Source organism: Pygoscelis adeliae, unplaced genomic scaffold, assembly GCF_000699105.1.
Source record: "Pygoscelis adeliae isolate BGI_AS28 unplaced genomic scaffold, ASM69910v1 Scaffold215, whole genome shotgun sequence".
NCBI classification, from domain to species: domain Eukaryota; kingdom Metazoa; phylum Chordata; class Aves; order Sphenisciformes; family Spheniscidae; genus Pygoscelis; species Pygoscelis adeliae.
Genome location: NW_008824770.1, coordinates 816,287 through 833,717, shown reverse-complemented (window position 1 = coordinate 833,717; position 17,431 = coordinate 816,287). Strand labels below are relative to the sequence as shown.

The 17,431-nt window shown below is 37.9% G+C and overlaps 1 protein-coding gene across 1 annotated transcript in view; it reads right to left on the bottom strand.

Annotated features, from left to right (window-relative positions):
- ATXN10 (ataxin 10) overlaps positions 1–17,431 on the bottom strand; it is a 102,194-nt gene that overhangs the window by 43,224 nt on the left and 41,539 nt on the right. Inside the window, exons 6-8 of the mRNA XM_009323643.1 lie at positions 13,625–13,790; positions 8,498–8,606; positions 5,004–5,173 (exon numbers count right to left, since the gene is read on the bottom strand). Coding sequence (XP_009321918.1) covers positions 5,004–5,173; positions 8,498–8,606; positions 13,625–13,790 — 445 coding nt within the window. The remainder of the gene's footprint in view (positions 1–5,003; positions 5,174–8,497; positions 8,607–13,624; positions 13,791–17,431) is intronic.

Here is a 17,431-nt window from a genome sequence, read left to right as displayed (position 1 = left end):
CCTACATAAACAACAGAACAACTTTACCAATGAAACACACACATTCCGAGATTAATATCCTATCATTGGGTCCATCAGCATCCCCAGTACCTAAAACGTCCTTGGCATAAGGGTATGGATTGCTTTCTTTACCTGAGGGGATCGGTTTTGCTTTTAACAGGCTGATTAAGAAAAAGAGACACCTCAAAAATATACTTGTGCGTATTCACTTAGAGATCTCTCAGCGTGCATCAAACTGTCCTAGCACACTAACTGTACTGCTAGACAAAGTAAGCAGGTAGCAATAAACTACCTATCCTATCAGTAACAAGAGTCAGTTAAAGATGGCAAAGCAAATGCAACCAGATTACAGTACCAAACCCAAGCTAAGTGCTTTGTTCTTACTGAGTTAGGCTTAACTTTGCATTCAGAAACTTCACCATTTTTCCCTTCAGGATCCCTCTCAAAAGGCAACAGTACAGCATGATCTCAGCATGCCGATGTTCTGCCAGCTGGCTGCTCCCCCATTGCAAGGAACACAGCTCATGTCTCACATCTAGTGTGTTCCAGACAACGCTGCGTCCTTCAGGAACAGTCTTCACAGGACAGAACCCCCAGGCAATTCAGATTCCCCCATTTGATCTCAGAGTTATGAAATATATGAAATAAAGTTGTGAAATGAAATGAAATAATGAAATAAAATAGTGAAAGTGAATAAAGACAGCAATTAAACTTTGTCAAGCTTTCTACTTCCTTTCAATTCCCTATTTACTAACTCCAGCAAGGTTATGTGATTGAAGTCTGTGTAATTCCTCTCTCTACAAGAGAGGAAGGGAAACAATGCAGAAGCATTGTTATAACAAAGCAATTATTCTGTTGCTTATTCAAGTACTGATAACACTTGCAATTAAATAAAGTATTTTAAACAAGTCATACTGCACAAACACCTCACAACATAAACAACAGTTTTAGGGAAAGGTAATAAGGTTGTGCAGAGCAGTGCAACCTGTCACAATAAGGCAGAGATTAGTCATCTCACCTTCCAGTACATATTCTTGTAAATGAACAAAAAAATAGAGGTGCAGACTAATTGCTATGACCTATTTTGTATTTGTTTCATTTCTACAATAAAGGATTATATCCTCTATACTTCATTCATTAGGGTTTTTTTCATAAGTTTTATTCTTTATTAAAACAGTTCTACTACACTAAACAAGCAGAAAGAGCTCCACTGAACCCATCACTCATAGCTCTAAAAGTGACAGTGGAGAATAAGTGCCTAAAGCCTCTCCCTGAGAAAACAGTATAAATTCTGTCCAGATGATAAAACTGAGGTGTTTAGAAGGCAAGTCAAACAAGGTGAGGGGAGTATGGAGGAATTTTCACTTTTTCCTTCTGATAACTTCATTCATCAACTACCAGCCAAAACCTCTACTCCTTTGTTCTGCCTGAGAACCTGCTCCTTCCTTCCAGTATATTTAATAAAAACATACAATGCATCTTTGTGAAGAAGACGTAACAAAATACAAGCCACAGGACTGCCCTACATGTATGACAATAACTCTTGACAGCTCTTCCTCCTACAGAGAGAGAAAGCACCGGAGAACTACACATCCATTGCAGGGCCTTGGCAGGTTCAACACGGAACTAGCTCAACACTTGGTGTCTTAAGTACAGCACTTTTATTTGTTCTTCTCTCCTCTTCATGCAGGAGTGCGTGCAACTCAGGACATTCATGTACCCAATATTTATCAGTCCAAAATGAACATTTTATCAGCCGCTTTTCTTACAAATACCAACCCATCCAGCCTCGCAAAACATGCAAGTGGGCAGTAAGCCTGGCAAGACCCATTTTAATAACTGCATCTCAGTTTACAGCTTAAGTGTCTGCCCACTCCCTTGTATCTTAAGAACTTATCACAACAGTGTAAATAAAACTATGAGGAAGAAAAGATGTAAAGAATACATTCCTAATGCTAAGAGAGTACAAGCTAAAGAATGCTTTATTAAAAACAAGAATGATTTTAAACAGAAAGTGAAGAAGTAGTAAAGCACTAGTAAGATATTTCTCTGTTCTAAAGCATTACAAGATTCTTCACCACTGCCAACAAACCAGCGCACTAATCCCCTGCAATTATTGTTCTTATAGCAGGTGGAGACCATGAACAGACATGGAGAAGCAGCCTTTGCGGAGCAATTATCCTCCCACTCCAGGCATTCGCTGTTGCTTTAACTCTGTCACTAGCAGCACATGCAGTAGGACTGCACCATCATACTTCAGGAGACATGCACTGCATGAGGTGCAGGCTGGCTCAAGACCCACCTCCCAGAGAACAAGCAGGTTGTCACTCAACTCTTGAAGAAGCTCCTGAAGACAGTGATATAACTCTGTCCACTCAGAAGGCTTAGCCCAAGTCACCGTTTGAGCCCCAAGTCTTTTGGGACTACTTATGTTTTCAGAAAAAGTCAGGCAGACCAACACCACGCACTAAGGTTATATTATAAAAATAGGGGCTATATTTTTTATTATTTAGTAGTAGTAATGTGCTATTACTCCATTTACTAATGCATTATCATTGTTACTGGGAGCTCCACTGGGACTGGAAGTTACAGAAATTACTAGGGAAAACAAGTGTGAAAGCCTCATTAAAGAGTCAGAATACTAACAGTGCTGTTCAAGAGCCTTTGGTAAGTGTTGTGCAGCCCTCTCATGCCAGGCAACCAGCTGAACTGACTCAAGAGAAAGCCACTTTCCCCAGCTTGTGCCTACAATTCAGACGGTAAGTCACACAAAAGCAACAGCCAATGGTAAAGCCCAAGGTGTCTCAGACGCATTGGTCAGTTGGCTTGTTACTTAAAAAACACAATCTACCCTGTGTTACATTACTTTTGATTGAATAGAGAAAGTAAACTCTGTGTAAACCCAATAATGGATATAAAATAAGACCTCTGTTGTGAGATACTACTCTGAAGAGAGATGTGGGAACTAACCCCATTTTCATTCAGTTCTAGGTCTGACACATGCACCGCTTTGAACAATTCACTCCCATCTCAAAACTTCAGTTTTCTTATCTGTGCAATGATATGGGCTGCTTGCCCTGCCCTCACAATATTGTGTTTATGTATGTAAACTGCCTTAAAAATGACAAGTGCATTTATTAGAACCAATTTAAATGTATGAAACAAACTGAGGGTACAGACAAGATATCATGCTATTGGCATTTCTAAAGTTTCAACGGCACTTAAATAATGTTCCATGATATCGCACACAAGAATCTAAGTAATTTTCAAGACAGCATAAAGCAATAATATTTGCAGGCAGTTTAAGGCAAGTTAATACCCAGCTTCCATTGAAAACACTAAGCCTGCATGCCTAATTGCTCCAGGGGCCTTTGAAAATCCCAGCGAAAATGAACAATAAGCACTAAGTCAACCCTTTCAAAATGAAAGCAACCTCCTCCACTATCATAAAGTATTCCACAAAAATGTATTTCACGTACATAAACACATATTATACATCATAACGGGTCACAGCCAGAGCTATGCAAGTGATTAATAGGATTAATAATATTTTTCAGAAATATTAAAACCTTTTATTATATACTGTAATATGAATGGGGAAAGGGAGGATCATTACCATATTTCACATCTATATGCCCATATTATTAGCATTTGTCAGACAAAGAGGGTAGCATTCCTCAGATCTTCCATTTCTACCCTGCAGAAAAAAAAAAACCCAAGGAAATGGGAGCGCTCCCCTCATACACTATGAAAGTACCCTGCTGCCATTATAAAAGTCTAACTTGGTAGACAGTGCAGCAGTTGAAACCAGATTTGATGGCATCAGTACAAAAGAATCTGTTATCTTTGTAAAATCAAGTAATCAACAACAAAAAAATATTTTGGACACAGAAGCTTCTAACATTGATTTTGCAGTACTCAATGTCTCAATAGCTCCGTGGCAACACAGAATTAGACTCAGAGTATGTCATCACATGTAACTTCCTGTGGAGTAACCAGTATTAATTACTGTATTTTTGGTACTTGCTGACATGGGCCTCATTTGACATCATAAGACAGAAGTAAAAATACTCCATTATCTCCTTTTCTCCTTCTTCGGATACAGCCTTTCTTCTATGTTTTTAATTTTCCAGCCTATAAATTGCTTCCTTGAGAGCAGGTGAAAACTTTGATTCAAATTAATGAAGTAAAGACAGGAAAACAATCCCAAATTTCCCTATTCAATAACAAATATCAGTAACAAAGGCTACTCAAGACCGTTTCCTTCTAGGACAAGGCTGCTTAAGGAAAGACACTTCTAAGAGAAAAGCAAGATACAGGAATCAACAGAGGGTTTCTCTACAACAAGAAACTCACAAGGAAGAACTAGAGAAACAGAAAGCTTTCGCTAAGCTGAGGCTACTGTAATACACTACATGGTTGCTTAGGCCAAATGAAAAAAGTAACCTACTTGATTTTTGGAAGTGCTCAGATGAACCATAAGACAATATTATTTCATGACTCCTATTCTTGCTGAAATTAGGTTAGTCTAACAAGTCCTGGAGGAAAGCCACATCTTTTATCACTCTAAGAAAAGAAGGTTTCATATTTAAAAACATGCTGCTGTTTCTTCTTTTTCCTCACTGTGGAAACAAAACTAATTTTCCAATTAATTTTCCAAAACTAATTCCAATCCATTTCCCTTCAAAGTGAAGTTGAGGTTTAGTCTCAGACATTCTCTTTTCAAATAAAGTGCAAATGTGAAAACAATAAAGGAATTAGGCACTGGCTTGCATTCTTTAGGACGGAAGTAAAAGGTAGGCAGGCACACATCACACTGCTATTAAAAAGTTAGCATACCTGTTATAGTAACTCAAAGACACTAAAAAAAAATTACTTCCTTTACATGACCAATTCTAATTTCTATTTGTAGAACAACAATATATTTTCGTCAGTAAAGTCATGGTGAGGCATACACATCTGTTCGCATGTCAGAGTTCTGCCAGAAAAATATATAAACTTACCTTGTCTTGGTTTTCCTTATTTTTGTAACACAAATTTCCAATCAAACGAATGAGATGAGATTTAAAACCCACAGCTGGGTGTGAAATTTCTTCCTGCCCTGTCATAGCATGTGTGGCAGTGAAAATATTTACAGCCTGTTTCCCAGCAAGATGAGTTAATCTCAGGGTATCTACAGAACACAAGAATATTTCAATTAATTACCACATGAAAATTAGTATCTTTGCACAGAGCTTTACTACTAATTGTTAGGTTCAAAGTTAATCAACATAATTTCAGATATTCAGCAATATGTCAAAAGAACTTTAAAAGTTTTCTTAATTTCTTATTTTGTGCTAGTATAACCATAAAAGGCTGTCCCAAGGTCAGAAGGTATTTTTGCATCCTTTTTACACACTTAAGATAGTTCAGACATGAAGTCTGAAGGCTGGTGCTATTGGTCTCTACTTGAAGAGTCAGAATTTGTAGGCTGTTGATGATTCTGGCACCGTAAATATATTTCTAAATAAATATATCTCTAAAAACAAGGTTTTTAGAAAACTTCCTTTAGTTCAAACTTGTCACAGCAACACATACTAATCACAGAATTCCTTTTTTCTCTCTTCTCCAGTCTGTTCCTAGCTCTGTAGAATGAGAAAAGATTTCAAGTACATCTACCACCTTGACACATCTTTACAAATCCTTCAGTGCCATAATCTTGTCAACGGAGAAATACTAATGTCTCTGTATGGTAAATGCTAGTTTACAGCAACTAGGATTTTTTCTACAATGCTTGAGAGAGAAATCAGGGAGAAGGGAAACTAAAATCTGTGAAAACAACATTCCACAAAGAGACCACACCCAGAAGAAAAGCTGAAATCATATGAGCACCTGAAAGCCCACACAGCTGAGAAGCCAATTCACTAAAGGCTGTGCCTATATTTAAAAATTAACAAGTATTTCTCCTCTAAGCAACGTGCAATACTAGTAAATGGCCTGGCATGCCATTGTCCCCAGGATGCTTCATGCAGCTTACACTGGAACAATAAAGATGTAGCAAACCCGGGTTATAGCACAGGGCAGTAATTAAGCCCTATGCTCCTTCTGCTCCAGATACGACAACATCCGTAGTGGAATGGGCACTAGATTTCCTGGATTTAAATTAAAAGAAACTTCATAGGTCCTCGTATTATATAGTTTCATTCCCAGATGGCTGACACAGGAGAAGGAAAAAAATAAAATCTCTGTGCTGATAAAGAGGTAACTACATTTTTGGTAGTTTTTTTAAGATATGAAGCTATAACAGGGCCTAGAGGCCTCCTGTATGAGAGCTACCACTTTTATTTGTTCATATTTTGAACTAGGAAAAACCAGCCAATCTCCTGATTGCCCCTAAAAGATGTCATCATAAAATAGCTTTCAACACAATCTTCTTTCATAGCAATTTGTTTGCTTTTGTAAATTCATAAAAATCGTCAGTGTGTCACATCCTTCTCATAGCATTCACTTTGTGTGCTTCCTTGCCTTATAGTCTAAGTATTTTCCCACACACAAACACATAAGAGGGAATTCCATGGTCTTCCCAAACCTTCTGCCTGCTCTTAAGAGGGACCCTTGAACAACAGGTTTAAAAACAAAAAATAAAAAAACCCGAAGGACCCACCCACCAAAAAAGTAAACAAAACTCTTCAAATTTTATTATAGTGCAGACAAAAATGCAATGAGCAATGCACCTACCTGGAAAGAGAGGTACAGGAAAAGGTGGAAGAAAAGCAGCGACCTTCCATGCATGATGCCAACCCAGAGAGAATAGTGCTCCTCTCAAACATTGCACATCAACACAACACAGCAACTGCTCCCGGGATGTCACCCATGCTCTCAACTAAAGGACGCCTCAGTCTGCCGTTCTGTCATTATCCCAAAGAGCAACTCTTCCAAAATGCCCCTCGATCCAAAAGACCATTTACCTCCCTGGTGATATTCCCCAAACACTGTGCAATCAAGCTGTTAACAGTGCTAAAGATATTAGTAACACCGCAGTATTACTATCTAACTTAATCCAACAATTACTGAAAATAGCAAAACACACTCCTTAGTTGATACTTAAAAGATCATTCAGATATTTTTCAGATCTTTCAATCAATCTTTTAGTAATTTCCAATAGGAAATTTCTCATGATATAAACTGAAGAGAAGAACTGCTTCATCAAAAGATCTATTAGATGAAAATCTTCTGTACTATCTATCCTTACTCTTCTGGTCTTCAGAACTAAATACTGAAGGTGATATAAGACATCAATACACTTTTTTGCCCTTTTTGCTAATCCAGGATTAAAGGAGTCTTGTAGCCAAAAGGTAGTCTTAAAGAGAAACTACGTAAGTTGATAAATTCCTGTTGGCTGAAGGCATGTGGGAAATACGTAGGAGGCACATGGTGGCAACGTTCTAGCCTGCACCTGTTTCATTAGCCTGGAGACGGCTCCAGAGAAAAGTCAAGTCTGCGCACAGCTAGAGAAAGGAGGACTGGCCTACAGGCCTCTAAACTTAACTGATCTGCAGCTCCTTGAAATTCTCGTTTAAGTTGAAAGACTTATACAAGCATTCAGACTACAATGCATAACTTTTGAGTTTCCTCAAAACACACAAAATAGATCTTGTTGTTAGTCATCTTACTGTAAGCAATAAAACTATGAACCTGTCATCAAAAATAGAGGTTTGGTTGTTTTTGGTGTTTTGTGTTTGGTGGTTGGTTTTTTTTTTAATCAGCAAGGACCCTTCGAACATCTCAAAATAGTCATAGTTAACAGCTGTTTCAGCCTTTTTCTTTTTTAGCCAAAATATTACATATTTATCTTTAAAATGCATAAACTGTTACAATTTTCTCAGAAAATGGTGGCATCCATCAGTCTCAAAGTGCTAAGATTCAGGAAGGCACAGGTCAGTATATATATACTTCTTCATCCTTCCTCCCTGAGTATATAGGGTCTCTCTGGACCATCCCGGCTTAACTGTCTTTGTGTACAGCCCTTTGCTTGTTGTTTCTTAGCAGAAGAAAGCTTCTTTTACACTGATCTTTAAAAGTCACTGAATTTGGTTAAGAACATTCAAACTGTACTTAGTTTTAGTTTTCAGGAATTTGGGAAACAGCCGGGAACAGGCATGGAAAAGTCCTTTTTCTATTTCTTGAGGAAATTCTTCCACACACATTCAGCCAGTGGAAGAACATAGGAAGCAGCTGTCCTTTGCACAACTCTTACTGTATAAATAGCACATTGCTGACAGCTGAATCAAGGCTCTGTTGGGTAATAGGAGCCAACAGAGCAAGTAGAGAAGCAGAAAAATTCCAGGAACAAATCAAATATTTGAAAATGTAGATTAACTCAATCTCCTATTTATTTGTTTTATTAAAAAGGTCAGAATCATAATTACCACCAGTTGTGAAAAACATGTTTTCATTCACAGAGCAACATGATTTGGAGCACGCCAACAGGTAATAAACCTGGTAGCTTTTCACTCACCTATGGCTGTTTCAAGAAAACCAGGCAAAGCCTGCAGATGTTCTAGCTGTCCGTTGTTTGATGTCATTTCACAAAGAACGTCAAGAAGACGAATTGTAACCAGTGCTTCCTGTAAATGAAAATTACGTTTCTGAAAATGCCTTATGAAGGTTACCATAAGAACATAAAACTGACGATCTGAACAGAGGACAGGAACTCTCAGCACCTCAGGTTCTTTGCAGGTCTTCTAGACTGCCAAGAATAAATTTATATAAAATGACGACATCTTTCTACAATAGCAATAGTGTATTACACTGCAATAATTTCTTTTCTACAGTCAAACAGTGTTATATGTGCCCTGAAAAATCACGGGGAAACCAAAACAGAGCCATAAGGGATAAAATTTTAACAAAAACACAGTAGCTTCCAAAAGCAGAAATACAGAAAATTACTAGCTGAGAAAATTATTTCTGTATAAATGTTTTCTTTGAGTTTATTCACTAGGAGCGTCCCACTTTAAAGACACAAACACCGCCTGCAAGACACCACTTTGTTATCCGCAGGAATTCTGTAAAGTTCTGTGGTCAAATGAATTTTGGCTGCGAGAATTTACATTATTCTTGGATAAATAGGATTGGGATCATAGATGCAGCATTTTGGTTAGGTATGAGACACACAATTTTATTTGCGTATTATTTATTCAGCCAGAGAACTATTTTTTCTCACAGACTATGTTGATGTGTGCTTATAATGACAATCCAGCACTTACAGAAACTACTTTAAGAGCGTATGGCATAATTTGGAACACCACATATTGCTCAAGAACCAGACTGTGACTGCAAGATGATTCCACACAAGGTGTGGTAGGTAAACGGCAGGTAGCCTTGAAAAGGCTCAGACACAGGTCACAGTAACTATTCCTGCCTTGTCTGGACCAGGACAAAGAGCCATTTACTTACCAACAGTATAATATTTTTGAATCCATATTAATATAACATAATTGAAATCATTAACAATAGTGTTCAGTAATTAAATACTATACCCATTCTTTGCTCCTTCCTGTGCTCCTGGAAGACAACAAATCGGTAGAGGATCCAGGTCCTAAAAAGCTGTATTTTCATTTTTTTCCTCACCCAGGTGTAGGAAGGTGCAGGTCTCACCCTAAGTTATTCAATAAATTGCTTTCAACAGCACAAAACCAGCCTCTGAATACATTGGTCATTGTCCTGTTATAAAGTAAGAATACCCCAACCGTGTTTCACAGACAGTAAGCAGGTATTCACAGTTTTTAAGCCATTTTGCATTGTTACAAGACAGTAGCTTAACCAAAAGCCTCTTCAGCTCATATACTTAACACTTACTTTTGCACAAGAAAAGGTTACGCGCTTTACAACTGTAAAGCAAACAAGTATCAATAGGCAACTATAAATCACACCAGTAAGGTGCAACAGCCCTTGCTGCCTATGTGTACCCCATTACCCACGTACATAATGAAAGCTCTGTAGCACTGGATACTACGAAGTGTGGCTTTTCCTTTCTCAGCCTTATCCTTTTTCACACACACCCCTCTTTTTGTTTTTTAATGCCTTTCTTCACTGTCCTCTACACATTTCTTCCCAGGGTTTTATACTACCATCTATCCCTTTCTCTTATCCCACCATCTGGCTCAGTTCAGCAACTCTTCCATCTAGATTTGAGAAGAGGAACAAATTATTTTAAAAGCACAGAAGAACCCCCAAATTCTTATCTATATTTGAAACTTGATACTTTCAAAAAACTGTTTAAACACCTCTGGTTGGGTTCCCCCCCACCCTGCCCCAACGTTCAATTTTTTTTTTTTTTTTGCCCTCCACCTGTACAAAAGAAAGGCAATAAAGCAGAATACTTCCTTTTTAAGTTCAGCAACAAGATGCTGTTCAAACCCCAAAATGTTTTGAAATCTGACAGCCATCTTGATGTGGATATAATCTGAAAAGTAAATAAGGAAATAATTGAAGAGTTTTTAAATAAACATATGTCGAGAGAGAGACTCAGAAAAGATGTTCCTTACAAAGAGATTAAATAAGAACTTAAAATCCAGGGAAGGGTTTTATTTTGCAAGTATGGTTGAAAGTTAGTGAGAGCAAACTGATGTTCAAGTCAGGCTTATAATGGAAAAGCTATTTTAAACATTGGTTTAAGCACTGCAGAAGCATATGATTAGCTTTTCATTGGTTTGAGATGGAAGCTACAAGACCTGAGGTTCCTTAGGGAAAAAAGGCAATGTCTACATATAATAAATTAAACAGTGGATGGGACACCCAGACAACATTTTGGGAGTCAGGCCAGTTCAAGGACTGTTCCCAGAAGAGTTTTCAAATGTGGCCTCCCAGTGTTGGAGACTAAGACAACTTACTAGCTTGACCAAGGCATTTGGCATCAGGGCCACAGAAAAGTCCAGGCAGAGTTTAGTTTAATATCACAGATGTTGCCTAAAACATTTTTAATGACAGACTCTATATGCACAATTGCATTTTTTTCAGTTAAGTACAACTCTTACGCAAAAACTAAAATATTTATATAATCGAGGAGAAATTGGTGCAATTTTTGATTATTTCTAGGAAGAAAAGAAACAGTTTTATGAATTTAAGCTGGAATTTCTCTTTTCCCATGGCAAGCATATGTTACGAATAAATGTATACACACAATATGCATATACACACACTTTTTAAAAACTATTCTTGTCATTGCTCTCCATTTATTCAGCTATTATGACTTATATTTTGTGCTTATTAAATGATCCATATTTCCCACCAAATAGCGATACTCAACGTATCACACATCACGTTTAAGTGAGAGAAGGATAAAAAGTCAGCGTCAAGGAGGGCAAGATATACAGTAATATTCTTAATACTGCTGTCCCAGTACCTTCAAGTTGGACAGAGACCGCCTTCTGCTAGGCACAAACAATTTTTTTTTCCAAGAACTGAAACCCCAGAATACTTGGAAAATAACCACACAGAATAAAAAAAAAAAAGGCGGGGGGTGGGGGTGGGGATTGTCTCAGTATATGTCCTCTTCCTGCCAAGCTGATACCTTTTCCAGAAGTAGTCAATTAAGTTTTCTAACATAACTTAGACTAAGCAGTTGAGGGGGGAGGGGAAGCTGTCCTTCTTGGACAGATAAGAAGGGATTGCTGTGTGGTGGTGGTTTTTTTGTGCATCCAACTATCACCTCCTTATAAAGTCATTTTTAGTATCTTCTCATAACACCTCTCAACATACATTTAAAATCCTTCTGCCCATTTAAACAAACAAACAAAAAATCGACAAGTACAACACTGTGTAACATTATCATATAAAAGCATGTAAAGATCAGTATTTTTTCACTTTGATAGTAAATTAGTTATGACAGCCGTTCTCAAGAGTTTTTACAAATGAAACTATTACAGGTTATTTTTGTTTTAACAATAAAATCCTTCCGACTACATGTATATTGGGTAACACAATTTCAACACACCAGTGTAGTCACTTGGCAAGATAGAAGCTAGATGTAACTTTTTTTAAAATATCCTTTTAAGATATTAAGAAAATACGTTAATTACACTTCTGAAACTAACGATGATTAATCAGTGAGAATTAGCGATTAACTAATTCTGTGTTTGAGGAAAACATATTCGATTTCTCAGGCTTTTAGTTTTCTGGCTAGTTGTCTTAAAAAAAAATCCCACAAACAAAACCAACTCGCCCCAAAATCATCTGACAACATTAAAACTTTATCTATATGAGAGGGATCAAGAACTGAGACCCTGAGACCAGTATGACCTGGCACTGCCTGCTCACAATACAATGACCTAACAGCACAAATAAGGTCACTGCAAGTTATGGTGCAATTTGGTTTCTGTATTCCCAAAGGCATTGTTAGATCTTCAAGCAGCTTATGGAAAGTAAGAGGAAAAATAGAACACCAGATTGTTTGAAAAGACCTCTACCCTTAGATGGCCTAAACCTCCTTACTGCACTATATGGTGTGGCAAGTACCCAGCAACTCTTGCGTACTTCATAAGGAGGAAATAAAGTAAGGCCATGCAGGACTCAGCTCTGCATCAGAGGTTCCCAAAGTGCAACCCACAAACCATCTGTGACCCATAAAAGCCTCCCTATTTAGCTTGCAAAGGGACTTCATTGTGGTCATCCTCAACAGAACCAGTTCATTAAGTCTGAAGCAATAACAGATTTCTTCCAAGTGGACTGGAGTTGGGGCAAGTGTCTGGGTGCTCAGGAGACAGGAGCCATCTGCCACTAAGAGCCCAGCAAGCTCTGCAACTTGATGCTGTGGATGCTTGTGGGCCCCAGGAGTGCCGCCTTGTCAGAGCCACGCAAGGTCCACCAAAGCCCCAAATCACTGGGAAATGAGGAAGAGTCAGTAACAAAAGCCCTCGCTTGCAGGGAGGATCACTATACATTTCAGACAGCTCCCCTGCACTGAGCCAATCGCATACACACCACAGCTCTCCATGATCAGAACTTGAGGTTCCAGGTCCCAAACAGATCAGGAACACCTGTCTTACAAGTAGCCAAATGCATTTTCAAAGAACTAGTATTTGGGACCTTAATGATGTATTAATTATCAAGTTAGCATCAGTTATTTAAGTTTAAAAAAAAAACCCCAAGATTTACTCACTTTAGTACTGCTAGAAAAAAAAGCATTTACTCCATTTTTACCCCAATTGGGGGGGGGGGGGGGGGGGGGGGGTGGGGGGGGGGGGGGGGGGAGAGATGCTGCTTCCCACCTATAAATAAAATAAGTATTTTAAGTTTTGATTCATATTTGAATAAAATATAATTCACAACCCAAATAAATTATAGAAGTGATCCTTAGTAAGAACATAATAAACCATCCAAACATGCGACAACTTGGACATTTTAAAAATTTTGAGATCTTTAACGAGAGAGAAATAAATCTAGCACAAAGTACCCTATTCTTTGTCATCCTCAAATTAAAAGCAAAATTGGGCTTCTGTCTTAGAGATTCTCCTGTGAACTCTTGTCACTGCTTTCCCAATATGAAGTAAACTGGGAATGTACACAAGTGCCACTTGGGTAATAGTGGCAATGAAAATTCACCACTTCAGATTCTAGTACTATGATGTTTTTTTATCAGTCATACCTCATCTTCTGCACCTGCTGCAGAAGTTAACTTGAGCACAGCTTCACGCTTCTCTTGGAAACACCCTGCAAGGAAGTCAGCATGTCTCATGAACACATTCATTTCTTCACTGGTAACTGGGTTCTCCTCACTTACTTTCGCCATTATCAGCTCCAACAAAGTAACTCTAGAATGAAAAAACTACTTGTTAATCAAATTCAATAAGCCATATAGAATTAAGAGTAGAAAAAGCAGATACAGTTGTTAAAAATGATACAAACGATTAGCATGCTAGTAACAGAGCTGATTTTTAAAAATTAAGAAGTCTTATGAACACTGGCAATCAGTTCCTGTTCGCTGGTTTATTTCTGCACACCATTAATTTCATTCATCATTCAATTAATACAATCTGGCCAGACAGTCAAGTCAATATTTTTCTCAAGTCTATTTCAATTTCAAATTTCTTATGTCCTAACATAACATTACTGTGACTGCATATTCCATATGTCTAAAATTTCCACCAAAACAGCTCTTAAAAGCTGTTGTTAAGTTCAGCAAAATAAACACAGACTATTTGACAGCTTCCATTTGAAAATACCAGCTTTTCACAGCCCTTGCCTTGCACGCAGTCCTTTACTAATTCTCCTCCCTAACCCCAAACCAATTCTGAGCAGAAACAGGGGAAATAAAAATTGATATGCACACTCGGTTCTTTACAGCTGTTTTATAATTTCCACTAAATAGACTACAGTAAATCCAAGTTAATTACTCATATACCCAGTAAGAGTTATTCAGTGTATTAAACCAGCAAGTAAGTGGATACATAATGAAGCTGCTCTATAAAATGTACTTGGGTCATTTATTTTAACAGCTTCAATGTCGTTTTATTTCCGATATCCCTTCACGTTGTTAGGGCAAACTGGGAGTATTTTGTGGAAGCAGGACTTTAACATGGCAGAGGCCCTCCTACAGCTTCCCTGTTCAACTCCAGCGCAGAGGAGCACATGGGTTAGTAAAGTCCCACTGTAATTCTCTCAACCTGAAAGAGCGCTATTATTGAATGAATTCAAGAGCAGGCTCAGGGTTTTCTTTCACTAAAATATTTGCAATTCAGATGGAAGGACTGACATTTAAACATATGGAATAGTTCAGATGCTTTTTCTTTTTTTTAAATTTACCAAGCAGGTTGTCACAAGGGGAAGAGAAATGTCTTTTTCTGTGGAAAAAGCACGGTCACTGCTTTATTAACCTCCAAGAACCCACCCCTATTAATCACGTAACAGCTACTCAGTTCTTGCTTAACTCAACCCTCAGTGTCATTAACACAGCTGCATTAAACAATTATCTGAATGAGGACAAAAAGCTTTTTCAACACGGTAGCACAGAAATGCGCTCAACACATTTGGGAAAGGGTGGACTCCAGACAGAAGGCTGTCAAACACTGGTAACCTCTCTCACAGGCTTCGCTTACGTATGTGACGGAGCACCGACACAGAACAGTTGTTCTGTTTGTTCTGCGGGTTACAGCTGGGTACCACAGGCTTGCCCATCTACAAACTACCAGAGTCCAGTTACCCAACATCCCTAACTGAACGAAGGCTTTCAGATTTGGCATACTATACAAAAATCAAGTTAAGTGCACAGACATGTCATTCATCCCTAAGATAGGGCTAGATTTTACATGCCAGTTTTTACCAAGTTTAGAGACTTTCAAGCATATGCTCAGCTAAGAAAACAGGCTGCTAACAGACTTTATGATTACAGGAATTATTCCAATAAAATACTATCTCCTGTGTAACAGAGTTTCAGTCAGCTATTGTTGCACCAATAGTCCAAATAATACACGTTTAACACCAACAAGGAATCCTTCTGTAAAGAAGTTGGAGAGTTACCACATACGTGCATAAACTGTATTAGTGAGATGAAATTATTGCTAATAGGGGAATTTTTTGCATTACTCTTCCTCTTGCAATATAATTGGGTGCCCTTTTAGACAACCATAATCCTTTCGGAGAAATAGCAGTGACATTAAAACACCACCTGTATGTAATTTCTTTTCAAGTTTTCTGTTCTCTTTAGGCATTCATGTCAAAACTCTTTTCCTTAGTTTTCTTCCAGGCACGGTCATTCAGGACATGCCCATCTTTCCCCTGAATTTCAAGCAAGTCTTGCCATTCAGCCAACAATTTCCTGAGAGCAACGCTTTTTGTTCTGGTGCAAGTTCCCTTACATTCCTTTCTTCTATTGTTGCTCTCCGTTTTCTTCCAAGACTCACCCGAATTTTTCCAAGTTAGCTCTCCCACACAATGCAATTTGCTCATTTCTTTTAAACAATCTCACAACTGTTTAGCCATTCAGATGACAGAGTTTGTTCCTACTTGTTTGCCTATAGCTAAGTAAAACAGATATGACAACTGTTAGTACCAGTTTTAGCCACCTCATCATGAATTTTTGTAACACTCAGTTCAATATCTAAAATACAATTTTGTATATTGTATTTATGATTATATTTCTATTTGGAAATGATCATGCCGTGTCATCTTCCTTTTCTTTAGGCACCACTCAGGAAGACTTTTTGTCAATCTCTTGCTTTTTTTTCCCCTAGCCAAATTTAAACCCGTTCTTCCTGAAGCTGACCAAATTGGCAAGAACTTAGAACTACTATGAAGTATTTGCAATCATCAGTAAAACACATCGCTGTCTCCTATAGTCTGCAAATAAACCACAGCATTAATGTGCAATTTAAATCTGGAAGCTCATTATTGCAAATTAAAGTGAAGTCCTGCTAAGCCTCTCTAAAAATAGTATTGTAAAATTCTATCAATTTTATTATCGCCAAATAACTTTTTATATCAAGCGTGCTTGGTTTATAACCTCTTAGGAAGTGCCAGACACTTGGGACATTCTTTCTCTGCGACTGGGACTTCTCTTTCCTGAAACATTTCACTGATAGCAATGGTTCTATGAGACAAATTAGATCCTTCCTCAAAATTTTCCAGTTCTTTCATCTTTGAACGATACTTGTAAGCATCCCATTAAATGAAAAATGGTAAATGTGTGAAGGACTATAATCCAATGCTACCTTCAGCTATTCTGTGTCTGTGAGCATTACCAAGAACAAAAACCCACCACAACATTGACATTAGCAGCCCTGTAGCTGAACATAAGCAAGAAGTGGTGCCACTTACACTACTTGAGTGCCCGTTTCCCTGCTGGCAATTCAATCAATGGCTACATCATTCATTGAGAACACTTCACATGAAATAACACAAAAATCAAAACTAAAGATGCAAGTAGCTGAGCATCTTAAACACACCTGAAGCTATTCAGTTGCATTTTTGTTGCTGTTAATTAAAGCAAGACCCCTACTCATTTTGAAGATTTTACAGTGTAATTAAGACTATCAAGGCATTAAGTTAGGTTGTCCATGCTCAAGGCTAACTTGGATTAAAGCAAAACGGCTTTTTCTAAATACTTCTGCCAAATACTTGCACACACGTACAGGGAAATCTCAAATCTGGCAAAGAATTAAAGAATTTACCGTCTTTTGGCTCAATACCATAGCCATATGTTTCTGCAATAATCACTTGCAGAGAAACAGCAGACATTGTCACATCATCACACGCTTTTCAAAACCAGAATACCATTAAAAAAGCTGATCATATTATCACAGTATTTATTTCAGGCCATTTGCAAACTCAGACATGCAACACCAAAGTGCTTAAATTTGTTTGGAAATGAAAGAGAAAGTTGTCCAGAAGTCAGGAATTTGTCTTTTAATTGAAAATTCAGATTCCAGATCCACTTCTACAACAAGAACTACTTTAT